The 16,350-nt window shown below is 41.0% G+C and overlaps 1 protein-coding gene across 2 annotated transcripts in view; it reads left to right on the plus strand.

Moving 5' to 3' along the window:
- Window positions 1–913: 913 nt before the first annotated feature.
- NELL2 (neural EGFL like 2) overlaps window positions 914–16,350 on the plus strand; it is a gene marked incomplete at its 3' end in the record, with an annotated part of 372,006 nt that continues 356,569 nt past the window's right edge. The window contains exons 1-3 of one of the 2 annotated variants that reach the window (XM_084256276.1): window positions 914–1,019; window positions 1,731–1,816; window positions 2,257–2,385. In XM_084256276.1, coding sequence (XP_084112402.1) covers window positions 1,762–1,816; window positions 2,257–2,385 — 184 coding nt within the window. In that variant the 5' untranslated portion in view covers window positions 914–1,019; window positions 1,731–1,761. Of the gene's footprint in view, window positions 1,020–1,337; window positions 2,122–2,256; window positions 2,386–16,350 lie in introns of those variants that run through there. The other variant, XM_084256275.1, reaches the window with a different exon arrangement.

Raw genomic sequence — 16,350 nt, forward strand, 5'->3', positions numbered from 1 at the left:
TGTATCAGCTACTCCTTTTTCTCCCAATCTCCAACAAGTTTCCTCCTTTCCCTCCATCTTCTGGGAATTTTCTTTCCTTTTTTTATTTAATGTTCATCTATGAATAAAAAATCATTGGGCATTTTATTTAGCTTTGATATGTTTTATGACAAAAGGAGATACTCTCAGGGCCAGTAGATTCTACCATTTTGAGCTATCCATTATGCAGTTATACTTAGTACCAATTTTTTGTAGTGGCAGTAACAAATTACTATAAATTTAGTGAATTAAAACAACACAAATTTCTTATCTTACAGTTCTGCAGTTCTGAAGCTTAAAATAGTTGTCAATGGGCTAAAATCAAGATATTGCAGGGACTGCCCTTTTTGGAGGCTGCAGAAGACAATCCAACTGATAGAGACTTATTACCTTTCTATATTCTTTCCTCTTCTTAGGCAACAATGGCATCCATCCATCCATCCATCCATCCATCCATTCTTTCTTCCTTCCTTCCTTCCACCCATCCCTCATTCATCCCTCCTTTTCAGTGTGGGTAGACAGAGTGGTTCAGCAGTCCTTGTGTCCTACGTGCACTTGTCCTGGAGAACTAGAACCCGAGTCTCTGCTGTGTGTTTGGCAGGGGGCGCGCGAGGTCCCAGACCGCTCCGATTCCTGGCCAAGTTCTCCCTGCGCTCTCCGCACAAGGGAAGCTCTCCAGCGCCCCGCCCCGGGCGGGGAACCTCTTTCCCGGGGCTCCCAGGGCTTCCCGGGTGCGCCACCGACTGCGCGAGTCTCTCCTACTCCGTCCGCCGCACCTCTGGAGTCTGGCTTGCTGTGCGAATCTTCCTCCACATGCTACCGAGAGGCGGTCCCGGCTGCAGCTCCGCGGGCTGCCGCGGAGCCCTGTGCAGGATCGTACACCCGCGACCCTCCCTTGCCTAAAGGGCGGGCGGGCGCCTGGCAATCTAGCCTCGCCTTCTGCGGCTGGGTGGTCCTTTCTCTCTCCTGGGTCTTTCAAGACACGCGCCGAAAATCGCCGGGTGAGCAAAGACCGCCCATCAACTTAGTACCTAGAATTTGGATCTTCTGATCCCAGAGGGAGGGTGGCCCAGCCCGGGTCGAGGGGGTAGGGCGCAGGAGGCTGCTGCGGCTCGAGGCTCACTGGACGGGGCTTGGAGCCGGAGCCGCGCGGGCTAGCGGGGCTGAGAGCGGATCCCGCCCTCCGCGCCCCTCCCTGCCCCCCTGCGCCCCCCGCGGCCCGCCCCCCACCGGAGGAGCCGGCTCCTCTGCGCGCGTCTGCCGCGCGCTCTCCATTGTCTGCTTTACAACAGGTTCGGGCGGCGGGGAGGGCGGGCGGGTGCGGGGCGACCCGGCCCCGCATTTCTTGGGGCGGCCTCCTCGTCTGCGGGTGTGCGAGCCTGGGCTGCCTTCTCCGGCGCGGGCGCTCTTCTCCCAGAGCCTGCCCGGAGAGTCCCACCCTCCCCCCGGACCCTCCCTGCCCGGCCGCGCCGGCTCTCCTGCGGGAAGGATGTGCGCATCGGAGGGTCTAAGTTCTTCCCGTGCTGGGGGGGCCTCCCTTTTTTCCCTTAGGCGGCCAAACCGTCCTGATCGCTCTCGTCTGTAAATGCGATCCGTGGCAGCGAAGACAAACGCCGTTTTCCCGCTTGATACCAAGAACCTCTTCGATTGTTTTTTTTTCTTTTTCTTTTTTTTCTTTCTTTCTTTCTTTCTTTTTTTTTTTTTTTTTAAAGAGGGAGACGATGGACTGAGCCGATCCACACCATGGAGTCTCGGGTCCTACTGAGAACATTCTGTCTGGTCTTCGGTCTGGGGGCAGGTGAGTGGCCGCGGAGCCGGGGCCGAGGCGGCGGGCGGGGGAGGGTGACCCCCCCGGAGGTGCACGCGGGTCTCCCCACCGACCCGGAGGGGGTCCCGACTGGGAGCCGGGGCAGGGGCGGCTGTGGGTCTGTTTTTTTTTTTTTTTTTTTTTTCAATGTGCTTGTCTGCGAGACGGCGAGGCGGGTCACACCCTTAGCCGGGGTCTGAGGACCGAGGGGGAACTTTGCCTGGAGAAGGCTTTAAAGTGGGTCACGGAAATGGGACTGGGTGCGCCGCTATTTAAAGCGTGGCTGCTGGAGGCAGGTAGGGCTCCCGCGGCGGCTGGGGGAGCCGCCTCTCGGAGCCAGTGCCCAATACTGTCTCCCAGGCGCGGTTCTTGGGAAGCTTGCATCTTGACGGAGCCTTTTCTTTTCCCTTTCTCTCCTCCATCCCCACCAGTCTGGGGACTTGGTGTGGATCCGTCCCTTCAGATTGATCTCTTGACAGAGTTAGAACTTGGGGAATCTACGGCCGGCGTGCGCCAGGTTCCCGGGCTGCATAATGGGACGAGAGCCTTTCTCTTTCAAGGTAGGAAGAGCGTGCCGGTTCCCAGCGCGGTTTCAGTTGGGGTAACCCCTGGAGGAGTTGGCCTCGCCTCTTCTACTTCGGTCCCGCCTGGTGGGTCACAGCATCCGAGCTGAGGTGTAGAGGGGGTCAGCGGGAGACACACACGCCTCCCCTCTCTTTAAGTGGCTTGTGTGTTCTGCAGTCCCAACCCCTCCTCCTTCTTACTCTGTACTCTTGCCAGTTCTAATGGATAGTTCCTTAATTACTGTACAGAAACTCCAATGGCAGATGGTTGATTTTTAGCGTCTGGGGAGCAATGAATTATAACGCAAACGCCTCATTTGGGTGAAATTGATTTAGGTGGGGAATAGGATAGCTTCGTCTTAGTTAAGATGTGGCTCTTTGAAAGTTTCAGTGGTGACATGTTGGATAGCTTTCCGGCAAAATTAATTAATACCTCTCAATGGCTTGACCTACTCTGTATCACAAACCCACTCTTATTTTGAGACAAGATTTATCATTGAAATGTGATTCTTCCTTCCATCAAATAATAAGGAAAAGGCATAATATTCCCTTAAATAATTTTGAAAATATTTCAAAAGCATATCTTGTATCACCAATAATCATGCACTTAGGGTTTTTAAAAGTTTTTTTTTTTTTTAAATATCAGTGGACATTGGTATGTTTAAATGTGTTTTGTGGTCAGAAGCAAATTCCAATGCATCAGCACTTCAACTTTGATTTACCAAAGCTTTTGGGGATTGCTAGGTTTGTAGGAAGATGCCGCAGTATGAGCATCTAAAAGAAAAACACAGAAATACTAAATTCACATATGGTAAAGAGTAAGGTGAAGGCAAAAAAAAAGTCGAACATATCTGATAGACTGACTAAAGCCTCTTCTTTCCACCCTATCTCAGAAAAAGGTTTTTCTTTTGTGGTTTTGGTGTAAATGAAGTGCATGTAAGTAGTTAGATTTGCGAAATAAAACCACTTGGGCAAATCTGCTCCCAAGCCATGGGCATAAAAATAAAGCTTGAGTGTTCCTGTAGTGGTGCTGTTGCACAGCGTAGCCAGAGTGTGTCACCATGGACAGGGACACCAAAGCTTCCGGTGGGAAAAGGGAGCCATTGATGTGTTCCATTTATTTAAAGCAAGTTTGTTTCTGTAAGATACTAAAAAGTAATTTTCTGTTTTAGTTATGGTGAGTCCACCGAATATTTTTATTGTGACAGATATTTGATAGTATTTAATTTGCTTAAAGATCCTTTTTGGGGACTGAGAATGGAAGTGGGGCTTAGGTAAGGAACCGTTTCAAAACAATGACCAAATCTAATGCAAGAAGTAAGACTAAACTGTCAGTACAATTCAGAGTAGCATAGTGTTACATTGAAGGTGCTTTCTTCTTTTTCTTTTTTCGAATCTCTGATTTTCAGGCCCTGTGAGCCGGAAACAAAGTTCTTTCAGGATTGCCAATTTGAGTAACCGGAAAGTTTTCCAGAAGCTAATGCTCCTAATAAACAGTCTTGACATGCCCTGGAAATTTCCAAGGGTTTAATTTTATTCTACTGTTTAAATTATTATCGTCTTCCTGGTTTCCTCTGAAGAGTGCCTTAGCTGTCCCCAGTGGAAACCTTCAATTCTGTGTGCATTTTATGTTTGGATGCTAGACAGATAATTTCTAGGGACCAATATTTTTTCCTGGTTAATTTTTTCAAATGACTGTGTGGCATTCATTTTTACTTATTTATTTATTTCCCTCGAATGTTATCAATTTGTCAGTCATTTACATAGATGCATAATTTGGGGGGCACAACTTCACACCTCCCTCTCTGCACATGCTTTGCTCACCTTCCAGTAAGCCTCTGGTGCCAGTGGATGTCCTATTCTCTTCCTCCCTCCTTGCTTCCTCCTTCTCCACCTTGCTCCCTCCTTCTTGCTTCCTCAATTCTCTCTGCTAACAAGATTGGTCATTTTTATTTTAAATTACCAATTTTTCAAGGTCGACATTGTGTCGCAAATACATGAGGTTTATGCATATATCTTATTCCAATTGTTGGTAGTAACTATGGGCCAATGTATATTGATTAGTTGTTTTTGTTTCCTTGTTGGTACCAAGCTCAGTATATAGATAGAGAAGTACCCAGCAAATATAGTTTGAGATTTGAAGATGTCAAATTTCTTTTCCTGCCAAATTAGGAATCAGATTTCATATCAATAAATCAGCAAATTTTGGCTGCTGCTGTGTTCTCAGTAGGAATATGTTACTGATGTACTGATTATACTCTAATGATTTCTGTTATTCTATGATTGATATTCAGAAATTGATAAGAGGTGATCTTTGATTTCTGGCTGGTAGTTCTGCATTACCTGGGAAAGGTCTTTTCTCTGCTCTTGGTATGTGGAAACTGTTGTTATGAAGTCAATTCTGACTCTTATTGCTTCACTGGGATTCCATGTGAAGCAGTGGGGTTTTAGAAAGACAAAAGCTTATAGACTCTGAAGATGTTATAGATTCAATTTATAGTGAATAGAAGGTGCTGCAGATATTTTTTGTGCAGTGTATACAATGTCAGCAGGAATAGTAACAAATGACAAAAGCTGTGAGATGCCTTTAGGTTTCATATAAACCTATCAGATAGACTACTTTATGCTACTAGATATGTTCTAAGTAGATGGAAGAGATTTTGCACCATTAAATTTCTCCTATCATAATATAACCATCTTCTTTTGTCTCTTATCTTTAAAATAAAGAAATCTCAGAATGTAATTTTCAAATGATTTTTGCTCATTTAATTGCTTTTCCTTTTGGCTACTTTATTCTTCTTTTTGTGGTTTTTAAGATGCTTTTCATTTAATATTTTTTTAAATCATAAATAGTTTTTATAAATGTTGTGTAATATGAATCTACTTTTGTTTCCTAATTAAAACATTTTGTTATATATGCATAATAAAATCAAATGGAAATATATTCCAAAGTCATACCTGATTTTTATTATAACAGCAACCATACTGTCACTGAAATTGTTTCGTTGTTGAAATCTGACTTATAGCTGCTTTGGAAATTGAAATAAGATTCTAAATTAGATCATATCTTAGTAAATGTGGCTTTTAGTCTGTGCCCAATTATAATAATTTTCATGATCTTCTAAATATTCCTAACTGTGATGTGACTCATGGCCATCAGAATACACTTTTTTTTTAAAAAAAGAGGATTGGATGCTGATAATGAAAAGACCTTAGAGAAACTGTAAAGAGGTCTGCAATCTCAAGGACTAGTGCAATTATAAATAGAATTCTTCCTGTCTTGCTTAATGTCTAGGAGATAGTCTTCAAAATAATGATCATAACATGGTTTCCTTCCTGTACATGAAACCAAGAAAGAGTTTGTACAAAAGAACAGTTCTATGACTTTCTAGGAATGTTTACATTGATTTTTTATTTTAATTTTTAAAAAAGATTTCTTTTTATTTTTTTATGCATACAAGAACTGGGGGTCTAGACCAGAGGTGTGGAGGCATGAGAGGATTCATCAGAGACAGAGTGGGGAGCAGACCAGACAGATTGACTGAAATCCACTGCTGAGGGGAGCAGCAGGCCAGACAGGAGAGGTCTGCCGTGCTTTGTGGGTCAGCTTCCTGGCTGGGTATTGAACTCAGGTCTCAATGACTGGCAATAGGTTGATCGCGCTGAGACATTAACTCCTGCACTACCAGGGAGGCCCACCATAATTTCTAGATCTTTGGTTTTAGCAATTTGACCAGGTTCTCAAAGTAGATGGCTTTATCTGTTAGTTTAATAAAATTTCTTTGGGAGTGTTCAGAGATTTCATAATGTCATTAATCCCCACAAGAATAGCAACTAGAATTGAAGCATCTTTTTCCTGAGTTGGTAATTTAAAAATAAGCTTAGTAAATATTTTTAAGAACTTTAGGGTTTTTAAGGAATAAAATGTTTGCAAGGCTGCTCGTATGCCAGTATTTGAAAAAAGGAAGAAATTTGGCATTTGGTGGTGGACCAATGACATCAGTAGGCAAAAGTTATTTGCATTAGGGAAAGAAAGGTAGCATTGAGTACTTTTAAAAGTGTAATGGTGAGTGAGCACCTGTGGACAGTGGCTTGTGGGCCCCAATAAAATAGATAAAGAGCTGGACTTAGAAGCCAGACAGATTCAAGTGAATTCTCATTAGCTCTCTTACTTGGTGACATTATTTAATTTCTTTGAGTTTCAGTATCCTTAACTGTTATTAATGTTGTTATGAGGATTAAAGCAGACATGTTCATTCATTCAAATAAACTTTTCTGGTAAGTGTCAGGCATATAAAAAATGAAGTTAAAACTTTATCTTCAGATTGCCCTTACAATAGTCATCAAAAAATGACACAGTTAATAATTTAATTACTGTTGATATGAAAAACAACTGAGAGCATCTACAGTCTAGTTCATGAAGTCACAGGATCAGGGAGAGTTCTTTGAATAAAGTCTTTTAAACTGGTAGCTGAAGGGTAAGTAAGAGTATTCTGGAGAAGAGGGGTTGTAGGAATTCAGGAAGGAAGAAAGAACCCAAGCCTGGAATGAGCAAATGGAACAAATCCACAGTTGTGGAGACAAAGGCTGTGGGTTAAGTCTCAGCGCTGTCACCGCTAGGTTCTGAGTTCACTCCCCGGCCAGGGAGCTGACCCACGTAGGATGCAGCAGACCTTTTCTGTCTCGCCCACTGCTCCCCTCAGCAGTGAATTTCAGTAGAGCCACCTGTTCCGCTCCCCACTATGTCTGTGGGGAATCCTCTCACTCCCGTACCTCTGGCCTACACCCCAGTTCTATGCAAAAATAGAAAAAAATTAAAGCGAAGCAGGGATCAAGAAAGCAGGGATCAGGTTTTTTATATGGTAGGCCATATTAATAGAGAATGATGGGAAATGTATCACTATATGTACAAGATAAATTGTGGAGGGTGGAATAAGAGTCCCACAATCACTTTTATGCCCTAATTCTAGGAGCCGGGGGAATATGTAATGTAAGGGGAATTAAGGTTGCAGTTAGAATTAAGGTTGCCAATCAGATGACTTAAAAATGAAGCGAGTATCTGGCTTTTCCAGGTAGAATTTATGTAATCCCAATGGTCTCTTACATCTAGAAGAGGAAGGTAGAAAATCTGGTGAGAGAATGGCAATGAGAATGACCTGTCAACACTGGGTTTAAAGATTTGAGTGTCCCACAAGCCAAAGAATGTGGGCAGTCTCTAGAAACTGGAGATAGCGAGAGAATGACTTTCCCTTGAGAATGTCCGGAAGGCACACGGCACTGCCCACCATGATTTTATCCCGGCAATCCTCATTTCGGACTGCTAACCCCCATAACTGGGAGATAATGAATTTGAATATATGTAACCATTAAGTTTGTTGTGGCTTGTTATAGCAGTAATCAGAAACAAATAAATGTGTTTCAACATTAGCTTCCATTTGTTTTGTAACTGAATTAAACTTTTTTTGAGCCCTCCTTCAACTGTGTATAAGAGTGGGTGGTTGTAAACTTGAACTTGCCACTTAAAGTTATCTAGTCATTTGGAGTCTAAAATAGCTATTTCTTTTTTTTTTTAATGAATGTTTTCTGTTGAATGAACACTGATTTACATAACTCTTTTTGTCTTAGAAGTGTGGGCTACCCCCTTCTGTTGGTGTTCCCATAGGGCGCCCACCACCCACAGTCCGTTGTGCCTCCTTCCCCCTTTTTCTCTTCCCCCTCACCTCCCTTTTCCCTCTTCTCCTCTGGGTGCCTTCTTTTAATAGTCAGCATTCATGGTTTAGATTTTTAGTTTGGCTTAAAATAGTTTTGTGTCAAGCCTTCATACTAAGTGCTGAATTTATAAGGGGGTCTCCCCATTACTTAATAATGAGTTAATTCTGAGAACAGAGTAAAATCAAGCATTGGCCTTCTCATTTGTATTCCTTTTCCAGAAATGTGCCCTTCTAACCCCATAAGGTTAACTTAGCGGTAGAGGGGGGATTTAGAAAACCTGTCTTTTGAAATAGAATGGATAGCACTTAGCACAGTGTTAGGCCCCTGGTGCGTGTGGTCCTCAGACTCATGGACAGGAACAAGCTTAAGGAGAAGTCTTCGCTCAGAAGTGCCAGCGACCTCTGGGATGCTACTAGGTTTGACGTGGGAGGAGTAGTAGCAATCTCCCTGGCTTTGGCAAGTGAATGACTTTGAATGTCCTAGCTGCAGCATACCCAGAGTAACGGCTGAATCAAAGGGGCTCCTGCCTTTCTCTGGCTTTACTCCATTTCGCATGGACTCATTGTCCTCACTCTGGCCCCAGACCTGGTTCTTGCAGATTCCTGTCTTTTCTTGTGTTTTTGCATAACCTTTCATAATTCAATACCTGCTAACTGATAACCTGGGTGTTAGATGTTAAGGTCTTATGGTGTCATGTGGCTCTTGTTGATTTTACTTCAATTCAGTTTAACGAATATTTATTTTACTGTTTTAATGTATAAGGATAGGACAGTATAATGTAGGAAGATGTTTGTGTAAATGATTAAATCAGAAGGTAAAATACAAACCAAAATTTCATTGTAAACAGTGAAAAAGAAATTTTGGGGACATTATCTTAAAGAGAGATAGAAAAGTATGAAAATTATAGGTCCTACTCTATATATTACAACATAAAGGTGATTTAATTGCGAGCTCATTATAAGAACCAACAATAAATTAAGTGTTGGTCTTTGTTTCTGCAAAAGTATCTGAGGAGTCTCTCTTAATCCTTCAATGTGAAGCCATTCTGCTTTAAAGTAGTTGCCATTCTAATTAGATTTTTTATTTTTACTTTTAAAAATTTATCTACATTTGTCAGATTATTTTAAGTTCATACCTTTGTACGACACTGGGCACTTGTGTTGCGTTATTTCTATCAACATCACGAAAAATTTCATAAACTGGTTTCAATTCAGAACTCCCTTTGAGAGAGATGCCAGACTTATATAAGTAGACATTTTATTAGTGTGTGTGTGTTTGTTCTCTGTATTAAACTCCTATTTGTTGAAACTCAGATCTTGACTACTGCAATCAAAAGGAGTTAGGAGAGAGTTGATGCTCCTTTCCTACTTGGTCTGCTGCTGGAACTAGGCACTTGGATGAGTGTTCACTGAGTCGTTCTTGGTGGCACCTCTGCTCAGTCATCATTCTGGGGGAGGGATGGGGAACCCAGACAGTCAGGAGTCTCCCTTAAAAAGGAAGACTGAGAGAGAGGACAGCAAAACCTTGCTCTGGAAGGTCCCGTTTTCCTGGTCTAGACACAGGATTACATGATGGAAGTAACTGATGCTTGTGTTAATGTGCAGTAGACATAAGAATGTGCCCTAGAGCCCAACACCAAGTGTCCAGCCTTGGTTCCTTTGCTTACTGGTTGTGTGAACTTGATATTATGTAACCTATCTCCTGTCAGTTCAGATGATAACAGCATTATTTCTTAGTATTGACGTGTAGATTATATGGATAAAACTGACATTTGCTAAGCAGTCATTGTATTTCAACTGTTGTTTTCATTTTGGAATCTGCTTAGCAGTAGGTCCTATTCCCTGGGATTCTTTTAGGGACCCCCAGGTGGAAACCCTGGATTTTATCAAAGCTAAATCACCTAAGGGTGACTTTTACATAATGAAGGGAAAACAGGTGTAGGTAATCAGGGTGGGGGAAAAACTGGCCCTGGGCATCTTCTGTTCTCTTTTTGTTGTTTACACGTTATTGAGGAGAAGGTAACTGTGTTCTGTAAATGAAATTAATGGCAGTCAGTGGCAGGAGTGTAATCTGCCCTGTTGTAAACAAAAAATGGAGGTGCATAGAGCTAATCAACAAAAGTGGAGGTGCATAGAGCTAACCCACAAAAGAATATTGAGTGTGGAACTCCCCTGTAGCCTCCCCAAAACATTACTTTTTAAGAGTAATGACACTTGAGCTTAGGTTTTGAGTGATGTGCTGTGGGAGAAGTGGGAGAAGTTCTGAGAAACAAACTACACAGCTGTGTTACCTCTGGATGACTGTAGAATTCCTTTGCAAGGTACAGATGTGGTCTGTTGGGAGGAACTGGTGTGGGGGCAAGATTTCAGGGGACCTTGAATAGTTGAGTTTAATGTGGTGTGCAAGCCCTTTGTGATTTCAGAGTCACCTTTCCTGCATTTCCTGCCATTTGACTCCTCTTGACTATCTTGCCTTTGTATTATTATTTATTTTGTAGCTTTTTATTCCATTAATTCTTGTGGTCTTTAGGCGATTTCCTATGTTATTTTCCTATTGAGACAGTAAGTCCCATAGGGAAAAGGTGATAGAAACAATAAGTCCCATAGCAAAAGGACGATGTCCTGTTTTCTCTTGGCCACTGACTTCATTCATGCCTGTTCCTGTCTTTGGATTGTTCTTCCTGGTTCTTTTTTCCTTTTACATGTCATCCAGGACTCAGCTAAGCAGTCACTTTCGCTGTAAATTCTGACTTTGGTGCCATGATTATTTCTTCCTCTCTAATCTCTCAGCATCCTCTATTAAAGTAACTCCCTCACTGTAGGAGTTATTTTGATACAAAAATCAGACCACTTTTCCTTACTGCTATCTCCTTGGTCTAAGTCATTGTCATCTTTCTCCTGTATCACTATGGTAGCTTCCTAAATGACCTTCCTATTTACACTCTAGTCCCTGAAGCCTGTTCTTAAAGGACGGATTGGGGTCAAAATAAGGAGTGTGCAATTGTATTGTATGGGGAATATAAAAATAAAAATAAAATAAAATGTAACTAAAATAAAAAAATGCATCAAACTGGAAAAAAAATAAGCAAAACCAAAGCAAAACAAAACAAAACAAAACAAAAATAGTACCAAGTGATCCTTTTACAAAGTAATTCATCTCATGGCACTGCTTTACCCCAAACATTCCTTCAGTAGTTCCCCTTTTCTCTCAAATACTAGAGCAAATTCTTAATATGCTTTACAAAGAACTGCATGAACATGTCTACCCCCAGCCCATTAGTTTTTTGACCTAACCTTCTCTCCTCCCTTTTGCTCATTTTACTTCAACCCCATGGTTCATTTACTATTCCTCAAATAGGCCAGATGCCCCGCCCTCCGCCTCAGGACCTTTGCACTACCTGTTCCCTCTGCTTAGACTGTACCTCCTCCAGATACCTGCGTGTTTCCCCCTTCCTTCCTTCAAATGTTTTCTCAAATGTGTTTTTTAAAATGAGGGTTACTTTGACCACTGAGTAACATTCCAGCATACCACCTACCACACAAGTATTTTTGATACCCCTTATTCTGATCTGTTAATTTCCATAAAATTGATCATCTGACAGGCTATATAGTTCACTTTTCAGTTCAGCTGTTTTTGTCTGTCTCTCTGCCAGAAACCAAGCCCCACAAGGGGGAGGGGTTTTGTGTGCTTTCTTCTCAAATGTGTATCTAGAGTTTCAGGCACATAGCACAACTCCCTGAATACCTGTCATGTGATGTGCTCTTCTCGCTGGTCAGATTGTGATCCCCTAAAAGCTGGGGTTCTGCCTCATTCTTTCTGGTAGCCTTTCACCTATCATGGTGGCATATATCACATGCCCAATAAATCACTGGTGAGTGAATATTTGTGGACTTGAATTGATTCCATCTATTCATGGTGAATCTAATGCCTTTCGACGTTTTATATTTCTGTAACTTTAAAGAAGACTGAAGAATTCTTTTACTTCAGAACACCTACTTTCTTCTCTAGTAATAAGGAAGGTAAGAGAGTTGAGAGGCATTGAAAAAAACAGTTCTTCTTAACTTAGTTCTCTGAATTATTCTGAGAACTCTTCTCCATTCCGAGATGAAAGTACCACGGATGAAATAGCAGAATGCTGAAATACCTGGGCATTCTTATTGCTTCTTGACAACGAGAGCTTAAAATTTTAATTGGAAGAATTGTGAATACAGCATTTAGGAGAGACACTCATATTCATAGGAAATTGCTAAGAAACATTTCAAAGGCAAATAAGGATTAATTTGGATTATCTGTGCTATAATCTCCACTATTACAAATAAGCCAACAAACTGGAGAGCATCCAGAGCACAGCAACTAGGGAGCTGAAGGATTTGGAAACCATGTTAGATGAGGAGTGGTTGAAAGAGCTTGAAATTTTTAGCCTGGAGAATAAGTGATAGTGGAGATGTGGCCATTTTTCTTTTTAGCTATTAGAAGGGTAGAATGATAGGAGGACTTAGATTTATTTTGTGTTGCTTTGGAGCAGTGATTCCCAAATACTAGCCTGATGACCAGTGATTAATTGACTGCCTAGTTAATTGATTAAAGACTTCCTAGTCCTCCTAAACTAACAAAATCTGAATTTCTGGAGGTGATAAATTTCCTGTGATTTTTTTTAATGCCTTTTAAATTTTTTTTTTAAGATTTATTTATGCATACAAGAGCTGGGGTACAGGCCAGAGGCGTGAGGGTTGAGAGGATTCACCAGAGACAGAGTGGGGAGCAGAACGGGCAGACCGACTGAAATCCACTGCTGAAGGGAGCAGTGGGTAAGACAGGAGAGGTCTGCTGAGCCATGGAGGTCAATTCCTTGGCCAGGGATCAAACTCTGGTTGAAGTGGTGATAGCGCTGAGACTTAATCCCTAGACCACCAGGGAGGCCCTCCTATGATTCTTATATTCAGCTAAATTTGTGAAGTATTGTGTAGAAATAGGTTTTCCAATCTACGAACCATGATTAGCTGTTGAATACATGAAGTGAGCCTAGTAGAAATTGGTATGTGCTTTGGAGGTGGGCATGGTGTGATAACTTACATTTGTAGGGGTGTGAACCTGTACCCCTGAAACATATACAGTGTTATAAATCAAAATTATATCAATAAACATAAAAAGCCCCCCAAAATACAAAGTTAGCATTCAACAAATGGTGGCTATTTAAAAAAAATTGACATGTCATATAGTGAACATCCAAAATACATAGGGGGTTCTGAAAACCATAAAAACAAAGTAAAATCTCAACATTGTTTATGTCAATTATTTGTTGAAATGATATTTTAGATATAGTTGGTCAAGTAAATTTATTATAAAAAAATAAAATAGGGCCTCCCTGGTGGTACAGCAGTTGAGCGCTGGGTTGCAAAACTTCCTGCATCCTCTGCAGCGCCTTTTCCATCCCCGGCTGCCAGGTGAGGGTCCCACATGGTGCACAGACTTCTCCTGCCACCCACTGCTCCCCTCAGCAGTGTACCTCAGTCCTTCTGCCTGCTCTGCTCCCCACTCTGGCTCTGGTGAATTCTCTCACCCTCCCGCGCTTCTGACTGTACCCAGTGCTTGTATAAATCAATCAATCAATCAATCAATCAATCAATCTTTAAAAAAAAAAACCTCTTTCTTTACTTTTTTTAATGCTACAAATTGAAACAAAATTACTTGTGTGGTTCACATTGGTAGCTCTTAAACTTCCACTGGAAAGTTGTGAATAAAACTGCTGAACTAGGATCTAGAAAGAAAGTTAGAAAGAGATATATTTTGAGTTAACATAAGAAAAATATTTTTGACAAATAAAGTTTCCAAAAATTAAATGACTTATTTTAAAGAATATCTGTCATTCCTTCCCTCCCTCATTCCATCCATCCATCCATCCATCCAATATACATGATTTTAATAATATTCAAGTAGAGACTAAATGACTAAATATTTTCAGGGAAAATATTTCAGTGGAATGGGAGAGTAGATTAGACTAAATGATCTCAAAGGTCATTGTATTCCAAATAAAAGTAAGTTATTCTTGGGCCTCCCCGGTGGCGCAGCGGTTGAGCGCTGGGTTGCAAAGCTGCCTGCAGCCTCTGCAGTGCCGGTTCGATCCCCGGCTGCTCCCTGCCACCGGAGGAGGGTCCCACATGGCGCGCAGACCTCTCCTGCCGCCCGCTGCTCCCCTCAGCAGTGTACTTTGGTCCTTCTGCCTGCTCTGCTCCCCGCTCTGGCTCTGGTGAATTCTCTCACCCTCCCGTGCTTCTGACTGTACCCAGTGCTTGTATAAATAAATAAATAAATCTTTTTTTAAAAAAAAAAATAAAAGTAAGTTATTCTCTTTTCCCTTTTAATTAACTTTTCTTTTTATTGTAACCCTTGGTATCCAGAATATTTCACTTTCATCTGTCTGACAGTCCTTAATACACTCTTCAAGACAGTTTTCTTTTTAAAAAGCATCTTGGTCTTGGTAAAATACAAATAAAACTTTAACTTCAATAGAAAAAATAAAAAGTATCTTGGATTGTATTAATACTCTGGAGTTTGCTGTTTGGATATATGTTGTTATTTAGTAAAGCTACGCATTGTGTATCTGTTTTATAAATATTCATTCTTAATAGTCGTCATTCACTTTCTTCCATAACTGATGTTGTAGTGTTTAATCTGTTTTGCTCTATTTAAATGGAGCATTCTTTAGGCAAGTATTATATCTAAATCTGTGTTCTTCCAGTCTAACACACTGTCCTGATAGGCCATTCAATGTCCCTGAAAAATTGCCAAAAAATCATCTTAGAGTAAGTGTAACCTATAGCTTTAGAACTTATTTAAATGTCCAGGAGTCATTTGTTGCTGCACACCCTCACTGTGAGTTGTGTGTGTTGGCATATCCTTGTAACTATGCAGAGTTCTTCCTGGAGACTGACAGGTTGGTAACAAGAAAATAAAAAATGGATACAAAATGGTTGCTCCGTGTTCGGGTGAGATGCAATGCTTGTAGTTCTGAATGCTGAGCCTGGCTGTTTCCTGGGATTCTGTAGACTGTTTAGAGGAGAACATGCTTTGGTGTATTCTTACTCTATTCTATCAAATTGCTAATTATACTATAAATATAGATTTATTTAAAGTGTGTGAGTCCTCTGGAGAGGCAGCTTATTTTATGATACTATCATTCCTGTGTTTGTTCTTCCTTCTGAGACTGATTTTCAAAAGTTCTGTTGAAATGTAAGTATTAGTGTTATTGCTTTTGTTAATACTTTCTATCCCCTGATGTTCAGAGTGAATTTATATAGGATACTTAATAGATAATTTAATTCAAGCATCTTAGAAAAGTGCTGTGACTCTAAGCTTTATTTTTTTCTTTTGCCTTTCAAATAAAACAGAGGGATTTTTCATTCTAGGAAAAGAAACATCATACCTCAAGTAAAAGGGAGACATGCTTTAAAATGTCTCAAAGGAGGGATTGTTGACTCCAAATGTGAATCCAAAGATTCCGAACTTGGACTTGTCTGGGATTTTAGTATATTCAATGTTTCATTATCATTCTGAAAGAAAACACACAAAAATGACTTTACCAAATTTCTTTAACTTAAAATTCCAGGGTCAGAAACTGAAACTCACTTTAAATGGCCTTTCAACATTTCTTACTCAACTGTGGGTTGCCATTATCACACCCCTTAGCAAATTCTTCCTCAGGTTCATCACAAATTCCTATGGTAAACAAAAATCCTGACTAGCTAGGATACTGTTTGAAGTTCTGTTTTTTATAAGACTATTATAGAATGGGTCAAAAATTAAGAATTATTTGAAATTGAAATGAATTGGATGTAAGAACTGATGTTGAAGTATGAAATTGTAGTATGGGAATTTGCAAGAAATGAGGCCTAAAAAGGGAAAGTAAAGAACACAGACTTACTTAGTATTTATTGCCACTCACCTTGAAGATACTAAAACTCTGAGGCAGAGGCCAGGTTTTAAAATACCTCTACAAAATTTTCATTATCCTTCTTATAGGTGCTTCTTAACAACAAAGCAGCCATATCCGTTTTCTTCCTTTTGTTGCTGTGGGTTCAATTTTTAATAATTGGGTTCCATTTCCAGTGAAAATAGTGTCATTTAAATTGTTCTTTGATAGCACACTTCCGAATTAGAATATGTTTCAGAGACTAATGGAAAAAAATGAGTGTTCACTCTCTGAATCATTGACCAGGCAGGAAACTGTCGGATGGAGGGAACCCACCTACT

The sequence above is a fragment of the Talpa europaea genome (genome assembly GCF_964194135.1).
Source record: "Talpa europaea genome assembly, chromosome: 15".
Classification (NCBI taxonomy): domain Eukaryota; kingdom Metazoa; phylum Chordata; class Mammalia; order Eulipotyphla; family Talpidae; genus Talpa; species Talpa europaea.